The following is a 20,863-nucleotide window of genomic DNA, read 5'->3' on the forward strand; positions in this document are numbered from 1 at the left end:
CAGCCGGAAGGCATTTAGTCCTAGCTGAAAGAATAAGCATAGCTACTAACATAGCAGATGAATTGGACTATTTGCATCATGATAGTGGGAGGCCCATCATCCATTGTGATCTAGGAGAGTGAGGAGCTCAACTTCTTTTAAGAGACTTGTCAGCCGGGCTTCTCAAAGGAGCTAAAGAAGAAAAGGAGGTGCAATTAGAGTCTGTTGATAAAATGACCCAGCTTCTCTAAGAATGTAATTGTAATACACTTTATACCCCAGCTTGCATTGCCTTTCTGGATTAATATCCTATTATGATTACAACAATTGTGTTTCATTATGTGCAACACCAAAAGCCTTGGGAAAAACCAAATTGCCTGGCGTCAGTGTGGTAGCAGCTGTGGCCTGGATGCTATAATTGTGTGCTGCATCGCAAATTCACAACCTACTAGCAGGCAACTGATGTGCGTGCACAGGGGCAGTCCCGCACCCCATGACGGGCAGACCACATCGGGTGTTACCTCTTGCAACATGCGCAATGAAAGTCAAGCACTGTTTTTTATAATTTGTTAACACATTTCAATTTAGTTCTCGAATTTTATGGACTAAATGTGCTCCCCAGAGCAGACTCCACTGTCTATTTTCCATATACATAATGAAAACAGAATATATAGGTTGAAGTGACACTCGTCAAAGGTGACATTTGACATCATGTCATGGTTGCACCATTTGACAGTCCATGAAGACGGGATGGCACTTGCTATCAACATAGACCTGTCAACTGCCCGTCTCATGCCCCTGATGTTAACTGCAAACGTGCCAATAACCATTTGTTAACAAAATTCGGTGTAGTCTGCGCTCCCTCAGATACTAGTTTCGATGGGACAGCCTGTCTGCTTAAAATAGTACTGGTAGAAAAGGCAAAAGGGGGAAATGTTAAGGATGGTTTGCCCAGTTTAAACTTGTGAGCAATCCTAAAATGGAAAAATAAAGTGGGCAAGTGCAGGAAATAATAGTATGTAGTATGTAGTATCTAAAAGTAAATGACACGCATTCTGTTTCACGTTCCAGAGAAAAATGATTACTCTAAAAAGTAGCTTTTGCTGCAATCTGAATAAACCTAACTAGTTAATATTTTCCGAAAGGAAAAATTAAGAAAGTTAGCATTTCAGTTATTATGCAACAGAGAATGACCACACACCTTTATTTATATGATCTTCAAACTCGCTCACACATAAAATGCACTTCTAAAACAACAAGGAAAGATTTAATACCAAGCTGACAAAAGCTTAAAACACCATCGAGTAGGAACAGAGATAAAGAATCACCAGTTTGGGACTTGTACGTTTCTAGGTACAAGTCATCTCTAAAACGACGCATAGTAGATGAAACTGAAGACTAGGACTCCTGCCAACCAGTCATATGAATACTGATAATGGTTTATTCAGCTAACGTCATCACAGCATCTAAAAGCTAAAGTACCAACGCAACAAAAAGTAAAAACTCACTTAGTCCTGATAGATGGGCTTATTCAGCTAGTGCAGAAAGCTCTCCATAACTTCCTCTTGCACATTTTCCACCAGTTCTCTGTTTTGATCTTCTGTCTGTAGAATTCAGAGTCTGCACCCGCCCTCAAGGCACGATCTCTCACAGTTATTAACAGTTCATCTAAAGCAATGATTTTCCTCACAAGAGAGTTATTCTCATCCTCAATGTCAATACAAAGTGAGAAGGCCTCTATCTCTGCAACATTTGTGTCACCATCCTTAATCAAAGCTTCTTTATATGATTGTAATGCTTTTATAAGGATAGATGAATCCTTTCCTGTGCCCTCAGAACCAACATCTTCAACACTGTTTCCAGTAACCTCAGATTTTGAATCCTCCTATGACAAAATGTAAATAAGAATTCTAGTGTTTATGCAGACAAATATGTGCAAGGGAATACAATCTAGCGATTCTGATCATTTTATCTAGCTTTTACAGAGACAATGAAAATGAAATAAATTACTGATACACCACTGCCATCTAAATCTACTATACAATTATATAATACAAAAGCAATTGAAAGATAACAGTTCATACTTGATGAAACTAACTAACGGTTAAATTTAATTAGATTTGGGTGCCTCATTAACTATAGAAACAAGCCAATATGTAGGCTAAAAAAATGTGAAGATTTTACGGACTTAATGGATGGCTAATATATATGCACCTATAGCTAGAAAGCACAGACATATGGTGTGCGCCTCCAAAAACATGGAAGATGTTAGATATGTAGTGCCATTGGGATAATCATGTGCACATATATATAGCAGTTGAAATCAAAGATTGAATCGTGCTCCGTAGGAATGAATATATTGGCAAATGCTCAGTTCTCACTGACATCAAATTATGAAGGACATATTTCTTAAATAAGACATAAATTTGAAACCGATGTAGAAGACCAAACAATTTTAAAAGGAGAAAGAAAACCTAACTTACCATTGGGCATAACTTATCATATCTGAATGCTAAAACACTACTGCAAAAACTAGCTATTCATATGCTAGTTGTTGATTATGTATGTGGAGCTTTATAGTAATGCTATCATATAATCTGTAGAAATCCTCCAAATATTTAAACACTTCTAATAAATCTAGGCTATTCATGTACTAATTAAAGATTCTGTATGTGGAGCCTTATATCTCAATGCTACTGCTATCATACAACCTGTATAAACCCTCTTATAGTAATGTGCAAGTAGTCGAGGTTGTCTACATCAACCTCGGTCCCACATTACTTGTCTTAGATTTGTCTAGATTATGTATGTGGAGTATTTTTTTGAAGGAATGGGAATAGCACTGCTAGCTCCTCTACTACGAGTTATTCAAAGACATGTTACTTTGACTAAAACTGATAGCATATCTTCATATATAGCAATACAATCGCCTTAGGAAACATCATTGCATACAATTGATGGACCAAACATAAAAAGGAATCCTTAGCACCATGATCACATTGCTTACCGAGATGTATACCATAAAAGGAGGCCAGGCCGAGTAGGGATGGACGGGGAAGATAGGTCGCTTTCTATTCTTTAGATGCTGCTTCAGCTCCGCTGTTTCCAAAGACATGGACATGAACCACTCAGGGGATTTGTAATGATCCACGTAATTCCTCCATGGGCGAAGTGCAAAATACACAAAACCATTGAAAATCATCATAAGCCGCACTGAGATTGTATCTTTCACTGAACAACTGATGACCCCATAACGCTAGCCTGCAACGGGAACATCTTGTCCAGCACAAATCTCTCGATGCCATCATCGCCGGTTGTTGAGATCCAAATACTAAATGTGCATTCCTTCTCATTCACAATACAGAGCCTCCCATCATTGGTCTGACCAATCTTAAATGTTTGGGGTATCACTCTCAAGGGCGGCGGCAGATCCATCCGGTAGAACTGAAATGTGTCTGTGTTGAGCACGAAAATGTACTGGCTGACAATCATCCCGCTCATGGACACGCATTGCCAACATATAAACCCATCCAGCACGGTGCAGGTTGTGCTCCTGAAGCCATGAGGCAGCGGCGTCGCACTCTCCGGGAAGATTTGCCACTCCATGGTGTCCGATGAGAAGACAGCGACCAGTGCGCAAGGCCGTGAGTAGTCGTGATGGACACATACCACACGGGACGGCATCTGATCCTCTTCGCAGGAGAATGTGTGGAACCCAAGGGTGGTGCCGTCGGGCATGTCATGATGATCCTTGGGGCAGAGAAACAGGGCCATCGTTCGAGGGTTGTACCAAACTCTCCGTTGCTTGACGCTCCGGTGCTTCATGGCGATGCAGCCGCCATTGTATTTGTAGGGAAGCGAAGGATCATAGAAATCGACCCGCCAGTCGGAAGTGTCGTCGTCTTGGAGGGGGGTGAATCCGGCGGAGGGGTGCCGTGAGGCAGGGAACGGAGCTACCGTGTGTGCGAGGAAGCGAGGGAGGAGCGGGGGTGCGTGGAGCGCGCGGAAGCGGCGGCGGAAGGCGCGGGACGAACGGACGGCGCCGAGGAAGCCGCGGCAGGTGAAGGCGGCAGAGGCGAGGCTGCGGAGGTCCGGGAGGCGGAGGAAGATCTCTCGGAGCTGGTCATCGCCGAGGTCACTTATGGTGGTGGGAGCGGGTGATGTGCGGTGTTCCGGCGGCGGCGACGGGTGGGAAGCCATGGCTGGTTGGCTGCCGAGACCTAGCCGCTTGGGAGAGGAATGAGGAGCGAACAACAGAAGAGATCAAGTGACCCCTGGCTTGTTAGCGAGATAGAGGGAAGGATAAGTTTTGACTTCCACGTCTAACAGTAACAGCCTCCTCCCTCTTCTCTAGCAATGTATATCCTCTCTCAGCTGAATAGCTCGGTTTGTTAGAGCATTTCCAATAGACGGTCTAAATATAAAAATACCGAGGGAAAACCCTAGCCGCCGCCTCTCGAGTCTCCTCCTCCTCTTCCCCTCCTCGCCGCCGTCCATAGCGCCGCCGGGCAAAGCCTGGCCAGCTGGGCGGCGGCGGGGCTTCTCCCCATCCTCTCCGTCTTGGTTGCCGCGGGACAGCGGGATCCAGAGAAACGTCGGGCGAACGTGGGGTCCGGCGGCGCGGCGGGTGGGTCTCCCATCGGCGTCATGCGCGGCGCGGCGGTGGTGACCTGCGTGTCGTGAGGTGGTGGCTGCGTTGGCCTGACCAGTGGTCGCGGGTGCCGCCGGATCCAGATCGGATCCATCTGGATCCTTTCTTCGGACTACATCGGCCGCCGCGGGGTGGTGATGATCGTCGCTGGCCATGTTGGATCGTTGGATTCGGCGTCTGGAGATCTACAAGGAGTTCTTCTCGATCCTTCTTTCTGGTGGGTTGAGCCCCATGGCTCTTTCATCTTCGCGGGTTTCGGATCCGGAGTACACAGAGGTTTGGTGGCATAGGATGGGGACCGGAGGAAACTTTGGTCGGCGTGTTCGGCCCGGCGTCGGCGACGTCACTTGACGCCGTTACCCTTCCTAGAGGAGAAGCCGAGGTCCCCCCCCCCCTATCCACTCCCGAACCCCTCCCGGACGAAAGTCCAAAATTCAGTCTGGATTGGACGGCGTCGGCGTCCTGCGCGTCGTATCCTCCATGGAGGCGCCGTCTTAGGAGGAACTGTTGTTGGGGGAGAGATGTTGTGGATGGTGGGCTCTGAGTAGCTCCAGCAGTGGCGATGGTGTGGAGGTTGCCATGTAGTGTGGCGTTGTATCTACCGCGTCATTGACGACGAGTGGTGGCGGCATGGTGCAGCTGCATATCGACGACGGATGCGGCTGGATGGACGAGCGCAGGGTGTTCAAGCTATCTAGCGCCATGATGGCGTCGACGGCAGGCCTGTCAAGGTCTGTGCGTCAGTACCGGCTCTGGAGATGGATCGGTGGAAGAAGGCGGCGGCAGCCTCGGTGAGTGCGCCGGACCGGCGTGTGACCCAGTCCTGGTATGTGGCTAGGATGGGGCATTCGGCATTAGATGTTAGGATTTGGTGCGATGTATGTTTGGTATTAGACTCGGACATTCGGCACCACTGCATCAAGGGGGGAGGAGTAGCGACAGATGTTGCCTAGATGGTGGCTTCAAGCTTACTGATGTACTACTTTGTAAGGTCTTTTGTACTTAATAATTAATAAAGTGGTCGTATGCATCGTCCAGATGCACAGGCCGGGGGTGCATCCTCCTTTTCTAAAAAATATAAAAAAATATAAAAATACCTAATTTTTGAACTGTCTAGGACAAAAACGCTGCTTCAACAGACGGTTCATATGTAAAAGAAATTGGACTGTGGCCTTTCGGTGATGTAAAATACAACACCTCGCGGTGCAAATTTGCATCACGAGATATAACTGGTCCAAATTCGGCGACCGCTCGCCAACGCCCAACCGCCCTTCATTTTATTTCGCAGCCGCGCCCGTCCGCCCGCCCGAACACCAGTCGGCCGGAATCCGCTGCCGCCAGCGCCCAAATCCCCGCCACCACCGCCCCAAATCGCCAGCGCCTCCCAAATCCCCACCGCCCCCGCCCCCGTCGCCTCCCTCGCCGAAAGCCGTCTCGCAGCCGCCCGGGCGCCGCCGAATCAGGAGGCAACGACAGTGGGATTCAGCGCCTCGGGCGGTCCGGCTGCCCATGTAGGCCTCCGCTGGGTCCTTAGGCCGCCGCCCGCCTCCACCGCCCGCAGCTGCTCGCTGGCCTGCCCCGTTGCCACCGCCTCCCAGCCCCGCCGGCGCCCCGCACTGAACCTGTCTAGCCGAGCTGCCATCGCTGCTGGCCCGTGCAGCGTGCCTGTGCCGCTGCTAGTGGTGTTCGCGTCGGCTGCTGCCCGCCTCCGTCGCTGCTGCCCGGCAAAGGAGCACGTACAGGGGAGCTCGGGCTCCGGCCATGGCGACCACGGACAAGCACGGGAGCGGTTGCAAACGACACTGATCGAAGGGGAAAAATAGGAAGATTGGGAGAGGAGCTCATCACGAGGAGGATGGCGCGCTCGGGGAGGTCGGGGAGAGCTTGATGGCGACGGATTTGACGAAGGCGGCCGATGTCCTGAGGTTGAAGAAGACGATCAAGGTGATTTTACATCTTCGTTTTGGACCATTTGTTGGAGTTGCTTTTTTACATCTCCGATTTGGACCATCTGTAGAGTTGAGCATTTTTCGAAGCTCCAAAACACACTTTTTGATGGTCCATATTTTACATCTCCGATTTTGGACCGCCAAAATTTAGACCATCTATTGAAAATGCTCTTAGGCAGTGATAATTTTACGTTCCCTTCTGCTTCAGTGTGCACACCCTATACATTAAAAACGACCGAGATTAACTCATAATAGCTCTTCACAAAAAAGGTAGGATGGTCTTACTTTAAAAAATCGTTGCCCGTCTGTCCTCGCCGGTATGCGCGTTGTGTATGTAACGTACGTGCGCGCGACCAGCCGTACATATGCCTAACCGCCCCTACCGGCAAGGTGAAGTGTGCAGTCAGCGGGTCGACCGTGTCGCCCGACGTGGCGTGGCGAAGTGGGCGACCGTTGGCATGTGGGCAAGTCGTCGTTGTGGATTACGAGGCGGCCGGTTGGACGCTGCGAGACATGTCTGGCTGGCTCCCGGGGCGGCGGGGGTTCCCAAGGCGCCCCATTGATGGCGGCGTTACTTTGGTCACTAGCACCCACCGGCCTCCCCTGCTATAAAAAAACCCTCATGCCCCCCATTCACCGACGCACTCCCCTGTCCACCAGTCGCATCCAAACCGGCGATGGAAATGGATTGTTCTGCCTCTGTCGAATGCAGTTGAATCTTTTAGAGTAAGAACATTGTATCTACAAAAGATCAGAGGTGTCAACAATTCTATTTCCAAGACATATTTGCCCTACTAAAATTATATCCATAGTTTTTTTGTTTATTTGAATTGATGAATAGTTGATCAAGCGCAGAAGCCTAGAGTATGTTTCAGTGAGGCACAGTTTTCGTTCTGAAAAGAATATCAAACTGCACACATATATGCTCTGATGAAGGATCTGAAACTTTTTTTTTAAATAATCTGCAGTTATCACCATTGCATAAATAGTTTGAATTTGAGTTTAAATGTTTGCGTGCGTCTTATTTTTCTTCTCCCCGTGGCATGTTATGCTCTAATGTACGTGTCATAGCAGAATGAATCACTGCAAGATTTATAGTAAAATCAAGACACAATTCTTTCTGCAAGAAGGCAACATAAGAGCTTGCACAAAATTCTGACGGGATTCGTCATGGGTGCGGCGTGCACCGTGCTTTTTGAACGCTAGTATACCTGTAAAACGCCTCACAAGATTCATTGATGCGGATGTCAATGAATTTTGGTTGAACCTCGGTTGAAGAAACACCCAAACTAGTGTTCCAGAACATCACAAGCCCTCCACTTCTTCCATCACTTTCTGCCACCTCCATCCTCTCAAAGCCAAACCTCCTTAGTTTTTCTACCTTACTTCTGTTTAGATGTGTTTCAGACACAAATAATACATCTGATCTCACCCACCCTTGGATCCCCAAGAGCGCTCGAACCACAAATAATACATCTGATCTCACCCACCCCTGGATCCCCAAGAGCGCTCGAACCACCATGAGCTTCCTCATCCCATGACCCAGCTCAAGACTCGCTGATAATTTGTGGTTGTCATCCATCACAATTGTATCATCTGTTTTTGACATCGTGGAATCCTGTAAAGTAGACTCCTCGCTTCCTCTTCACCATCTATACCGAAAAAGGCTTTCGCCCCGCTTTATATATAAAGCAACGATCAAATACACGATGCAAACCACCCGGCACCACACACACACCCAAGGCAGATACAAGGGAGCTGACGAACAACAACGCTACTCTAAACACCCCAAAGCAAACAACAAATAGGCAGAAGAGCATAGCTAAGGGTCTAAAGAGCTCTCCACCGTGAACAAGTCACCGCGAGGAGACGAAGCCGCAACTCGACGAACCAGGGACTCCAAAACGGTGCTTCCAAGAAAGAAACGACACCGAAGAGCCGCCACCGCCCGAACCAGGGAATCTAGGTTTTCACCCGGAGTAACACGAAGGACGCAGGGTCACCGTGATGGAGCCTTCAAGAAGGGAACGACGCATGGACGCCGCCGCCATCGGTCTGGCTCTGAGACAGACGAGGTTTTCACCCCGGCCACCACCCTCAGCCTCCGTTCAAGGTACGACCCTACATGAGAGTGCCGGCCGCACCACCACCGAGATCGTCGAAGGCCCACCCCCATGCCGCCCATGAGGCCATGACAGCAAGCCCGTCAGCGTCCGAGCCACGAGCTCCGCCCACGAGCCAGCAGCTCCCACCACCAAGGCCGCCGCCTTGCATCCAGACACTCCGGAGACCATCAAAGGCACAAGCTTTGAGCCGACCGGCAAACCCCTAGCACCATCGGAACCGCCGGTGACCGACCCACCCCGAACAACTGTCAGCGGCAAGGAGGCAAGGAAAAGGGGAGGGGGAGCGGAGCTCGTCCGAACCGGCGCACCCCTGCGCCGGTGACATGTAGTCGGTCTACCCGTCCCTCCAGCAGCCTCCCCTGCGTCACCCCTGACACCCTACCACGGCCTTCGGCCAGAACCTGCGAGGAAGAGGCAGCCACCCATCCGCCGGCGAGGGCCGCCAGATCGACGCACCCAGGCGCCGAAGAAGGCCGCCAAGAGCGTCAACCACCACCACATCACATGCGTCTCCACGCCCTGGCCAGGACCAACCGATGCCCCGCCACCCCGCCGAAGCAGAACGAGGACCAGTTGCAGTGCCACCACCTTGGAAGGGCCACCGGCCACCCCTGGCACCGCCAACCACCACCACCAGCCGGATCTGGGCAGGGGTTGCCAGATCCGCCGCCAGCACGCCCTCGGGCCTCCAGCCCCCACGAGCCAAGGAGGAGGGGGAGGAGGGAGCGCCGACAGTCCCCCAGGACGCCAGGAGGAGGGAGGAAAACAGAGCAGTGGCCGACCAGCGCCTGGCGCCACCGAGCAGGGGAGGGCGCCCCGCGCCGCCCGTCACCTGCGCGTGGGAGGAAGACGCCCCACCGCCGCCTGTGCCACGCGGCCTTTGGCTGGCGGTGGCGAGGGATGGGGGCGGGGCGAGGAGACGAGGGCGGCGGCGCTAGGGTTGCCTCCCGGGGACACCCGCAGGAGCGCCTCGGGAGGGGAGGGGAGGGCCACACACCAGATTATGTTGTGTGTTGAATACTCACTTCACCATCTATCAAAGTGGTGTTGTTCTGGAGCTCCATGGCATTCCCTCCCTCGACACCCAGCAGGGCATAATTAAGTTTTGCAGTGGCTGGCTCAAAGGCGTATCTGAAATCCGCCAAGTTTCCTCGCCAATCATCCACGGAAGTTAGCTTCTTTTCATTTCTCTCTTAATTCGCTGCCCTAGTCCCTTCATCACTAAGCAAATCGTCCCACGGCAACGGTAGGGGGCAACACTCCCAGAGCTTAGGGTTGAGGGGGGAGGGGGAGCAACCTCCTTGTCTATCTTAGGGGTGCGTCAGGGTGCATGTTCACCGGAGAAATTGGTAGCTCGCCAGTTGTAGAGGTATGGTCGGGGGCGGTGGTGGAGGAGGTCGAGGCGATTGCGGGAGCGCTGCGGGCAGAGGAGGTAAGCAGTCCGGCTAGGGCCGGTCTTGACTTTTCGAAGGCCGGGGTGGACTCAAAAAATGGGCCCGGTAACTATTCTAGAGTGAAAATATTCACATAAAATTTTATTTGATTTAAAACATTTAACTGAATAGTGGTAGTAAGAAACTTAATTGGCAAATAAGAATTTTCATAATGCACCATTGTTATGCACGGGTGCAACAGCAAAAAGGTCTTAATTCCGATCCCATGGAAGAACTTCTAACAATGCTAAAAAGAAATTGAGAAATAATATGTGTCCCCACAGAAGCACTTCAACAATGATCAAGAGAGGAGTACTCCTGCTGAGAAATATAAAGGATAAACTTCTAGTTCATTGACATTTGGTTCCAGAATTGAAAGTATTTCGTGTTCACCTGAATTTGTAATACCCTAATTAGGATATTTTCCAGAATCTAATATTTTAACATGTTGTTCTTCTTATCACTAAGAACATCTAATTCCACAAATTCTCACCGATGGCATTCCTAAAAACAAATGTGTGCATAATACCCTTTACATATTTAATGAACGTATCTGCTAGTTTCCTTTCCTTTTCTTTTCTTTTCTATGAGAAGAAAACCAGACAAATAGTTTGAGGTACTAACATTTTTACATCAAAGGAGTAGAGACACCTGAATTTGTTGGGTTAAAATTATTTCAAGCATCTCGGGTCTGGCTATGGTCCTCGCCCCATCCTATGTTTCTCTTCTCCTCCAAAAATACAACCTGTGTTAAGTAGAAAATCCAAAAATAGAAGAAACCTTACAAAGATTACAATCAAAGCGTTGAAGGTAATTGATTAATAAATTACATGGATTGAACCCTTGATCCAGTACTAGCTTTTGTTTTGGCCATTACAAACTGAGCCGCCGCAGATACCCTCCATTGCACTTCTTGCCCCTGCCGAGGGCCGGCCCCGAGTCCGGCCAGCAGTTGTGGGCGGTTCAGATCGAGATGGGGAGGAGGAGGACGATGAACAGAGTTTCCAGGAGGTAGAAAAAGGAGATATGCCCATTGCTTTTGCATCCAACGGCTGGAAACAAATCGTTCGGACCCCAAAAACAAATTCAGTCGACTGGTCCCTAGCCATTCCCTTATTTTTATTCTTCCTCTTTGAACAGGCGCTACTCTGGATCTGTTTTCATGATTGCCTCTTGCTGTGAGAAATTTACGTAATCTTGTTTTTGGACAGCTAACAGAGCCTTCCGTAACTGTAGTTATGATTGTTGAGTAAAACATAGGTTAGACTAGAAATATTCTGTCTTGCCTTGTACTCTAAGTAAATTATGTACTCCTATATATATGTCCATAAGGCTCAAGCAATACAATAAACATATTCCACCAATTCCTCTCTCTCCCTTCTAACATGGTATCTATCGCAAGTCGATTCTAAACCCTAGTCGTCGCCGCTTCCGCACCCGCGCGCCGCCCTCGAGACGGTCGGCCTCCATGACCGCCACCGGGGGCCGCGTCGTCCGTACCTAGGATTCATCCGCCGGTCGTGTTGACCGGCTGCCCTAAAGAGTCTTTTCCCCGAGCCTTGCTCCGGGGTTTTCTCTCTCCCGCCGGTCATCTTGATCGCGCGGTTTCTTTTTGGTTTTTCGATCCATTCTTGATCGATTTGCGTCGCCCCCTGCCACCGTCGACCCCGAGCGCCTCTACTCCGACCCCGGCGCGACCAGCCGGCCTTTCGTTCGACCCGGTGGCCACGCGCACCGAGACGGCCCGTCAGGGCCAGCCGCCGTCCGCGCGTCGGTCCGACTGTCGCACTGCGCCGGCCGTCACCGCGCTGCTCCGACCGGGACACCTGCATCGCCTCGATCCGGCGGCCTCACGCCATGCGACGGCCAATCATAGCCGTCGCTCGCGCGCCGGCCCGCCCATCGATCCATAGCACCCACCTCCGCCGCGTCTGCATGGCGGCCCGGCGGCCTACCTCGCCGGCATCGTCCTCGGCTGCGTCGGGACGGCTACGTCGGCTGCCTCAACTCGGGCGCCGCTGCTCCGTTGGTCGCTCGGGCCTCGCTTCCCGGGTGCCGGCGTTGCTTTGGCAGCCCGGGTGCTAGTGTTGACAAGCTCGTCCGCACAACGTCCCACGCCGTCCGTTGTCGCCGGCCTCATCTCGGCCTTCGCCGCCACCACGCCTCCACCGAGTGGTGTCCCCGACCTCGCTCGCGATCGGCTTGATCACCCGCTAGCCGCCGCGATCCGCCTCATCTACGCCGCGCGACCGACCTGGCCCGTCGGTTACGCGCGCCTCTGCATGTCCCGTGAAGATCGTCCCGGAGTTCAGCGCGCCTCTCCACCGATCGAGCATCGGGCTGCCCCTGCGTTGCCCCGTCGGGCCGCAGCGCCGCCGCCTCGTGGTTCTCCTCACGGCTGCATCAACTCGTGCGTCACCGCTGCGTCGCCCCTTCGGGCCGTAGTGTCGTGATACGCGGTCCCCGCCGTCGCCCAGAGGCCATCCCCGCGGTTGCACCGACTCACGAATCACCGTTGTGTCGCCCCTTCGGGCCGCAGCGTCGCGGCCCGCGGTCCCCGCCGCCACCGCCTCAACCCGCCTGTCGCCGCTACGTCGCCCCTCAGGCCGTAGTGCCGCGGCCCGCGGTCCGCTTCGCCGTCACAGCGCGTCGACCCCCCGTGGTATGCGCCGCGCCGTCTTCCTTGGCGCGGGAACGCCACCGTCCGCGTCGGTCTTCGTCACGCTATCAGAGTTCTTCGCCCACTTCGAGCACCGCCGCCGCACTCCTAACCTCACCGCCGCCGCCGCCGTCAGGCGGCCACCGCCGCTCTTCTTTGGCCGCCGCCGCCGCTACCTTCGTAGCCGCCGCCGCCCGTCCACCCCTTTCGTCTTCGTCCAAGCACCAGCCCGTCACCAGCGTCGCCGTCATCTACCCCGACCACTTCGTCTACTCCGACCACCGTTGGTGACATCGGCCCCGCGCCGATGGACGCCGCAATCGTCGTCGAGTTCTTCTCTGCTGGCCCGTCCGACTTCTCCGACATGGTGTACAGCTCGTGCAGGTCCCTCTTCTACGCATGCCCGGTGCTGGCAACACCGATGTGTGCCTTCATCCATGACGTGTCCCCGGGCCTGGCAAGCCTGGTCGGCGCTTCGTCAACTTCGTCTTCGTCCGTCTACGCATGCCCGGTGCTGGCAACACCGGTGCGTGCCTTCGTCCATGATGTGTCCCCGAGCTTGGCAAACCCGCCGCGACGCGTCCTCAACAACATTTTCTTCCCGGCGCACCCCTACTTCAACGACTGCGCCCATGCTAACTCGGCGCCCTCTTGCGCCCGCGGCTCCACGGCAACTTCCTCGACACCGGCCACCCTGACTCGACATCGACCGCGGCATTCTTCGCAAGGCTACCTCGACCACGGCTCCACCACCCACACACTTGGCTACATCGACAAACGGCACAAAGGGCTACCGCCTGCTTGAGCAACCTCGTTGGTTTCCACTCCAGCCACGACTCCGCGATGCGTCGACCGTTACGACTGGGGGGGGGGGGGTCCGTCGGCTTGCCTTCGGATTCTTCTCCAGTCTCACCGTCTGCGTCGCTACCGTTGTTACTGCGGGGGATGTTGAGTAACGTGATTGTATTAAAAAACATAGGTTAGACTAGGAATATTCTGGCTTGCCTTATACTCCAAGTAGATCATGTACTCGTATATATGTGCTCATGAGGCTCAAGTAATACAATAAACATATTCCACCAATTCCTCTCTCTCCCTTCTAACAATGATGATGCCTGGATCGCTATCGAATTCGTAGTAGTAACAGTAATTAAGTTTTGCAGTGGTTTATCATGGACCCCCATGTAACTAGGTCTGCCCGTGAATATGATCAATAAGCTGCCATGTATGTGCTGTGCTCCACATATTTTGCAGGCAACACTACTGACGCGGGTCATGCCTGACGGAGCACTCCCTGAAGAAGAAGAACTCGACATGGCTATTCTACTGGCGTTTCTGCTGCTGATGTCTTATGGAACTGGCAACATCCATGGCTCAACAACGGTTAACCATGGGAACAACACAGACATGCTCTCCTTGCTCGTCTTCAAAGCGGCTACCAACGACCCAACAGGCGTCCTGCGATCATGGAACAGAAGCGTCCGCCACTGCGACTGGACGGGTGTCATTTGCAGCTCACCGAATTCAGGGCGCGTCGTTGCCCTGAGAATGCCCGGCCAAAGCTTGTCAGGCGACGCCCCCAAGCTTCCGACAGCTCGATCTTCGAGAACATGAACTAGGGGGGAACATTCCTGATGTGTTTGGCCAGCTTTCACAACTCTCAAGGCTTGACCTTGGCTATAATAATTTCCAAGGTGTCATACCTCCATAGATTAGTGAGCTTAAACACCTGAATGAATTAACATCAGGGCCTAGTAACTAATCCCAAAATGAACGGCTTACATGAGAGAGGTAGCTACCCAATGCGCAGAATCAGCATGGTGAACACAGGATGGGAAGTCAGGGGCTCAACTTCTCCAGGAAACTTCTCCAGGAAACTTCTCAAAGGAGCTAAAGAAGAAAAGAGATGTAATTAAAGTCTTTGACAAAATGCTCCATCTTTGATAAGGCTTTGATCATTGTGCCCCTTCTAAGAATGTAACGCAATACAGTGCAATGCCTTCCTGGTTACATGGTTCTTTTGTAATGCTATGTGCAATGCAACCCCGGTGTGGCGGCCGTTGCCTGGGTTTGATAACCGCGTGCTGCTACGGACGTGGGTTGCGGGGTTGTGCGGCGCCGCAACCTACAGGCGGGGAAGCGATGTGCGTACGCCGAGGCAGTCCCGCACCCCCACGACAGGCAGACCGCATCCTGTGTGACCACTCACAACACGGGCAATGAAAGTCATGCACTGTTTTATAAATCTTTTGACATAGTTTTTGAATTTTATGAAATAGAAAGACAGCATGCGCTCCCCGGAGCAGAAACTCCACTCTCAGGAGGGGGGCAACCAACAAGAGAGTAATCTTTGATGTTCACATATATATAGGGGAAAAAAACATTCGCTGTTCAGCCAACGGTTCAGGTTTGCCGTTGTGCTGAAGCGTTATGCGTGTGGTGCATCCTGTGAACACATATTATCTTCAATTTCTATTTCGTTTTCCAGTTTATTTTTTTAGCCTTTTCTGTACACAATGATTTAGAATAAACTGAAACAACATTCTTCCTAAATCTTAATTAAAAAATAAGGCAGCACCCAGGGTGTGCTTAAGGTTCAGGTCATGGCATGTTACCATGTCTATTTTCCATATATATAATGAAAACAGAATATACGTCAACGTGACACTGGTCGTGCCAATAGAAGATGCCTTTGGTGCCTGTACAAGACTCCATGGAAACAGGAGAGCACTTGCTATCAGCATAGTGCCTCCCAATGTCTCCTTTCTAAAAAAAATAAAAACTTGCTATCAGCATAGAATTGTCTACTGCTCCCAATGTTAACTGCAAACATGCCATAACCATTTGTTCACAAAATTCAGCATCGTCTGCGCTCCCTCGAAAAAGGCAAGGGGTGCACACTCCAGAGTAAAAAATCTCCCTGAAAAAATGCCCTTGCAGCAACCTGAATAAACCTGACCATTTAATCTTTTGGTCATTTCAAATAGTAAAAATAGCAGCGCAGTTATGATTTCACACTACAAGCATCTTGGTGAAAGGAAAAAAGCTACCATTTTAGTTATTATATGCAGCAGAGAATGCTCACCCGCCTTTACTTATATGACCTTCAAACTCTCGCACATATATACACTTCTAAAACAAAAAGGAAATATTTAATACCAAGCTGACAAAAGGTTGCACATCATTGATTAGAAAAGGAGAAGAAGAAGCACCAGTTTGGGACTCATACGTTTGTAGGTACGGGTCATCTCTAAAACGACGCACCAGTAGATGAAACTGAAGACTTGGTCTCTTGCCAACCAGTCATACTGAATACTGATTATGGTTACAATCATCACTGTTTCAACTAACATACATTAAACTTAGCACATCGTCATCATAGAATCTAAAAACTAGAGTACCAACGCATTTCAACAAAAGCTCACTTACCTGTGTGGTTGCTACCCTGAGCTCTGTGCCTGCCAAACAGTATCGCCTGAATGTAGCCTGATATTCATACGAATTTTGCCTGAGAAAACATGAAGTTTTAAGACCTATTTTTTTAGATGGCATCAGGCAGCTACCCTTGACTAAACTCCTTGCTTACTCCAGCTGCCTCAACCAGGATAACAACACGGCATGCTAGCTCAAGCTAAGCACTCAGGACGCCAACCAAACCGCGCACAGGTACTTATCAGGCCAGGCAAGTTCCATCAAGCCTCCAACAAAACAGGCCTTGACTCCTGATAGACTTATTCAGCTAGCGAAGAAAGCTCTCCATAACTTCCCCTTGCACATTTGCCACCAGCTCTCTGTTTCTGTCTTCTGTCTGCAGAATTCAGAATCTGCACCTGCTCTCAGTCTGTAGAATTCAGAGTCTGCACCTGCTCTCAAGATACGATCTCTCACGGTTATCAATAATTCATCTAAAGCAATGATTTTCCTCACAAGAGAGTTCTTCTCATCATCGACATCAATGCAAAGTAAGAAGGCCTCAATCTCAGCAACATTTGCGTCATCATCCTTAATCAAAGCTTCTTTGAATGATCGTAATGTTTTTATAAGAAACGATGAATCCTTTTCTGTGCTCTCAGGACCAACACTTCCAACGCTGTTTCCAATAACTTCATATTCTGAATCCTCCTGTAACAAAAAGGAAATTCAGTGTAAAAAGGAATACAAGTGTTTGTGTAGACAAATACTACCTCCGTCACGAATTACTTGTCGCGGAAATGGATAGAAATGGATGTATCTAGAACTAAAAATATGTCTAGATACATCCATTTCTACGACAAGTAATTCCGAACGGAGGGAGTATGTGATACAGATCATTGTATCTAGCTTTTACAGAAGCGATGAAAGTGAAATAAGATACTGATACACCACTACCATCTAGAACATTTTAACTCTGCTGTCATTATAATATGAAAGCAATGGAAAGATAACAGTTAAGATTTGATGGATGAAAAATGGTTAAAACTTAATTAGATTTGAGTGTCTTAACTATAGGAGTCAAAGTGACAAACCAGTATCTGGAATAGAAAAGAAATGTGAAGATTTTACAGAGTTAACGACGGTTGATATTTAATTGGCTTTAACAGCCCTAATTAGAAACCAAATAAATATATATTGGATACAAACTCCTCTATCCAATTGGAATCTATCTAACTATTATTATTATTTTTATAAAACAGTTAAGATTTAAGAAAAGAAATGAACGGTTAAGATTTGATCATTAAAAACACATCCATACTTGGGTTCAAGAGAAAAAGAAACAGAGTTGAATATGTTTTCTGTTTTGGAAACAGATAGGAAGATGTTCACTATTCTTGGACAGTCTTTTTCTAAAGAACATGGCCTATTCAAACTCTAGATTGATTAACTACTATAAGAGATAAATATGCACCTAGAAAACAAATATATGTACCGTCCCTCCGAAAACATGGAAGAGGTTAGAAAGTGACATGGGGATAATCATGTGTACTACTCTCTTACAGTTGAATGCAAAGCTTGAATCATGTTGCGTACAAATATATTGGCAGATGCTCAGTTCTAACTGGCATGAAATTATGAAACACATATTCTTTAAATAATATGTAAATTTAGAACTGATGTAGAAGACAGGAAAAATGTAAAGGGAGAAAGAAAACGTAACTTACCATTGAGCATATAACTTATCCATATCCAGATACTTAAACACTACTGACAAATCTAGCTATTCATACACTACGTAGTAGTTATAGATTATGTATGTGGAACTTTATACTGAAGCTATCTTTTAATCTGCAGAAACCCTCTAAATATTTAGACACTAAAAGTAGGGCAGGCCGGTGCACGTAGCTCCTGCTTCGCAGGGTCAGGGGAAGGTTTCGACCACTTTGGGTCTTTTGTATGCAGCCTTTCCTTGCATTTCTGCAAGAGGCTGTTTCCAGGACTTGAACACTATTGACAAATCTAGCTTTTCATATACTAGTTAGTAGTTATATATTATGTATGTGGAGCTTTTTAATAACGTTATCATATAATCTAAACCCTCCAAATATTTAAACACCACTGACAAATCTAGCTACCTATTCATATACTCCATCCAATACAAAATAAGTGTTGCAGTTTTGAACTGGGGCTAGTTCAAAACTGCGACACTTATTATGGATCAGAGGTAGTACTAGTTATGGATTATGTATGTGGAGATATGTATCAAAACGCTATCATATAACTGCAGAAACCCTTGACAATTTGCATCCTTGCAGCAATGTACAAGTAGTTGAGGTCGCCTACTGTTTTTTGGAAGGAACAGGAACATCACTATCAGCTCCTCTACTATGAGTTATGCAAAAGTCATGTAACTTTGACAAAAAACTCGATGGCATATCTTCACAGCAATACATCAATCCAATCCTCTCAAGAAACTTCATAGCATACAATCTACGGACCAAACATAAAAGGGAATCCTTAGCACCATAGTCAGACACAAGAATAGGCTCACCGTGTTGTCTACCAAAGAAGGCCAGGCCAAATAGGGATGGACAGGGCAGCCAATTCGCTTTCTGTTCTTAAAATGCTGGTTCAGCTCCGCTGTTTCCAGAGAGAAAGACATGAACCACTCAGGGGATCTGTACTTATCCCTGAAATTCTTCCAGGGGCAAATAGAAAGGTACACAAAGCCATTGAAGACCGTCATAAGCTGCACTGAGAATTTATCTTCCACTGAACAGCTGGTGACCTCCATAAATCTAGCGTGCAGCGGGAACGTACTGTGCAGCGCAAATCTCTGGACGCCGTCATCACCGGTTGTGCAGATCCAAAGAAAAAGCGTGCACTCCTTCTCAATGACGATACAGAGGTTCCGATCCTTGGTCTGACCAATCTTAAATTTTGGGTATACCACTCTCAAGGGCGGAGGCAGATCAATTCGAGAGAACTGAAAGGTATCCGTGTTGAGCACCAAAATGTACTCGCTGAGAGATACCTCGTTCAGGGACACGAATTCCCAACAGATAAACCCATCCACCACCGTGCTGTCTGCGTGCCTGGAGCCCTCGGGCAGCGGCGTCGCAGTATCCGGTAAGATCTGCCACTCCATGGTGTCGGATGAGAGGACGGCGACGCGTACCCAAGCCCATGAGTAGTCGTGGCGGACACAGACCACACGGGACGGCCTCTGATCCTCTCCGGGGGAGAGTGTGTGGAACTCAAGGGAGCTGCCGTAGGGCATGTCGTGGTCCTCCTTGGGGCGGAGAATCAGGGCAGCTGTTTGGGGATTGTACAAAGCTTGCTGCTTTGTGCTCCGGTTTTCGATGCAAATGAAGCCGTCGTCATAGGCAATGTCGCGGAAATCGAGTCCCCACTCGGAATCGGAAGCGGCGACGTGGTCTCTGAGGGGACTGAATCCGGCGGAGGGGCGCCGTGAGGAGGGGAAGGCTGGCACGGTGTGCATGCAGGGTGTGAGGAAGAGAGCGAGGAGCGGGGGTGCGTGGAGCTCGCGGAAGCGGCGGCGGAAGGCGCGCGACGAGCGGACGGCGCCGAGAAAGGCGCGGCAGGTGAAGGCGGCATAGCCGAGGCTGCGGAGGTCCGGGAGGTGGAGGAAGATCTCTCGGAGCTGGTCGTCGCCGAGGGAGCTTATGGTGGTTCGAGCGGGTGGTCTACGGTATTCCGGCGGCGGCGGCGGCGGGTGGTGGGAAGCCATGGCTGTCGCGCTCGAGCTGAACGAAATGGAGACCTAACCACTGGCCGCTGCTCCAACCATACTACGCGCACCTACGTGGGCCTGGCGTACACGGGCCGACGGGCGACTTGCGTTCCTTTTTCTGTCATTCTTTGGATTTTTTTCACTTTGTTTTTTATTTCGGTAGGTTTTATTTTAATTGTTTAAAAGTTAATGAATATAAAAATTAACTAAATTATATTTTTATTATTTATTAACATGAACACTGTTCAAAATTTTGAACTTTTTTCACGAGTTTAAAAAATGTTGGCAAATTGAAAACATGATCGGAAATTTCAAAAAATGTTCATGAATTGAAATATTTCCACGGACTAAAATTTGCCAATTTAAAAAAAATCATGAAATAAAAAATGTCCACTAATTGAGAAATGTCTGTGAGTTCAATTTTTTTTATAATTCAAAAAATATTCACGAAATTGAAAATCTTAGTTAATTTTAAAAAGTTTCACTTGTTTCAAAAAATGTTCATGAATTAAAAAATGTCCTTGGATTCAAAAAAATATTTCATAATTTCGAAAAAAATTTGTGAATTTTAAAAGAAAAAAAATGGAAAAATGTACATGAGTTTGACATATCTTCACTAATTAAAAAGGAAAAATAATAATGATATCTAAAAAGAAAACAAAGAGAAAACAAAAACACAGTGAACAAGACCTTCTAGAATCTTCGAAAACCAGGTAGAAGGTTCTAGAACCTTCTGAAGATCAGTTAAAATGGTACCGTTGCCTTCCTAAGTGGGCTGGCCCAGAAAGCAGCGCTAGTGGGCGATGTCTCCGATGTGTGTTTTTTGCATATTCAATTCAAAAGGAGTTCAGAAGGAAATTGGTGGTTTAGAATTCAAGGCCTAGGAAGAGGAGTTGAC

The 20,863-nt window shown here is 49.0% G+C and overlaps 1 protein-coding gene and 1 pseudogene across 3 annotated transcripts; both read right to left on the bottom strand.

The window, feature by feature from the left end:
* Nucleotides 1-1,365: 1,365 nt before the first annotated feature.
* On the bottom strand, nt 1,366-4,445 carry LOC123190522 (uncharacterized; annotated as a pseudogene).
* An 11,482-nt stretch (nt 4,446-15,927) lies between these two features.
* Nucleotides 15,928-19,989, bottom strand: LOC123190523 (uncharacterized). 3 transcript variants are annotated; one of them, XR_006496375.1, is made up of 3 exons: nt 18,763-19,989; nt 16,227-16,919; nt 15,928-16,134 (listed from the first exon to the last, which is right to left on the bottom strand). XR_006496375.1 is itself a non-coding variant. In XM_044603181.1 (2 exons), the coding sequence occupies exons 1-2, from the start codon at nt 19,960-19,962 to the stop codon at nt 16,533-16,535; spliced, it is 1,587 nt and encodes a 528-aa protein (XP_044459116.1). In that variant the 5' UTR covers nt 19,963-19,989; the 3' UTR covers nt 15,928-16,532. The 3 variants fall into 3 exon arrangements, 1 of the variants encoding a protein (XP_044459116.1); XR_006496374.1 differs by having other exon boundaries at nt 15,928-16,143; XM_044603181.1 differs by having other exon boundaries at nt 15,928-16,919.
* Nucleotides 19,990-20,863: the final 874 nt, after the last annotated feature.

This window comes from Triticum aestivum, chromosome 2A, assembly GCF_018294505.1.
Source record: "Triticum aestivum cultivar Chinese Spring chromosome 2A, IWGSC CS RefSeq v2.1, whole genome shotgun sequence".
NCBI lineage: Eukaryota > Viridiplantae > Streptophyta > Magnoliopsida > Poales > Poaceae > Triticum > Triticum aestivum.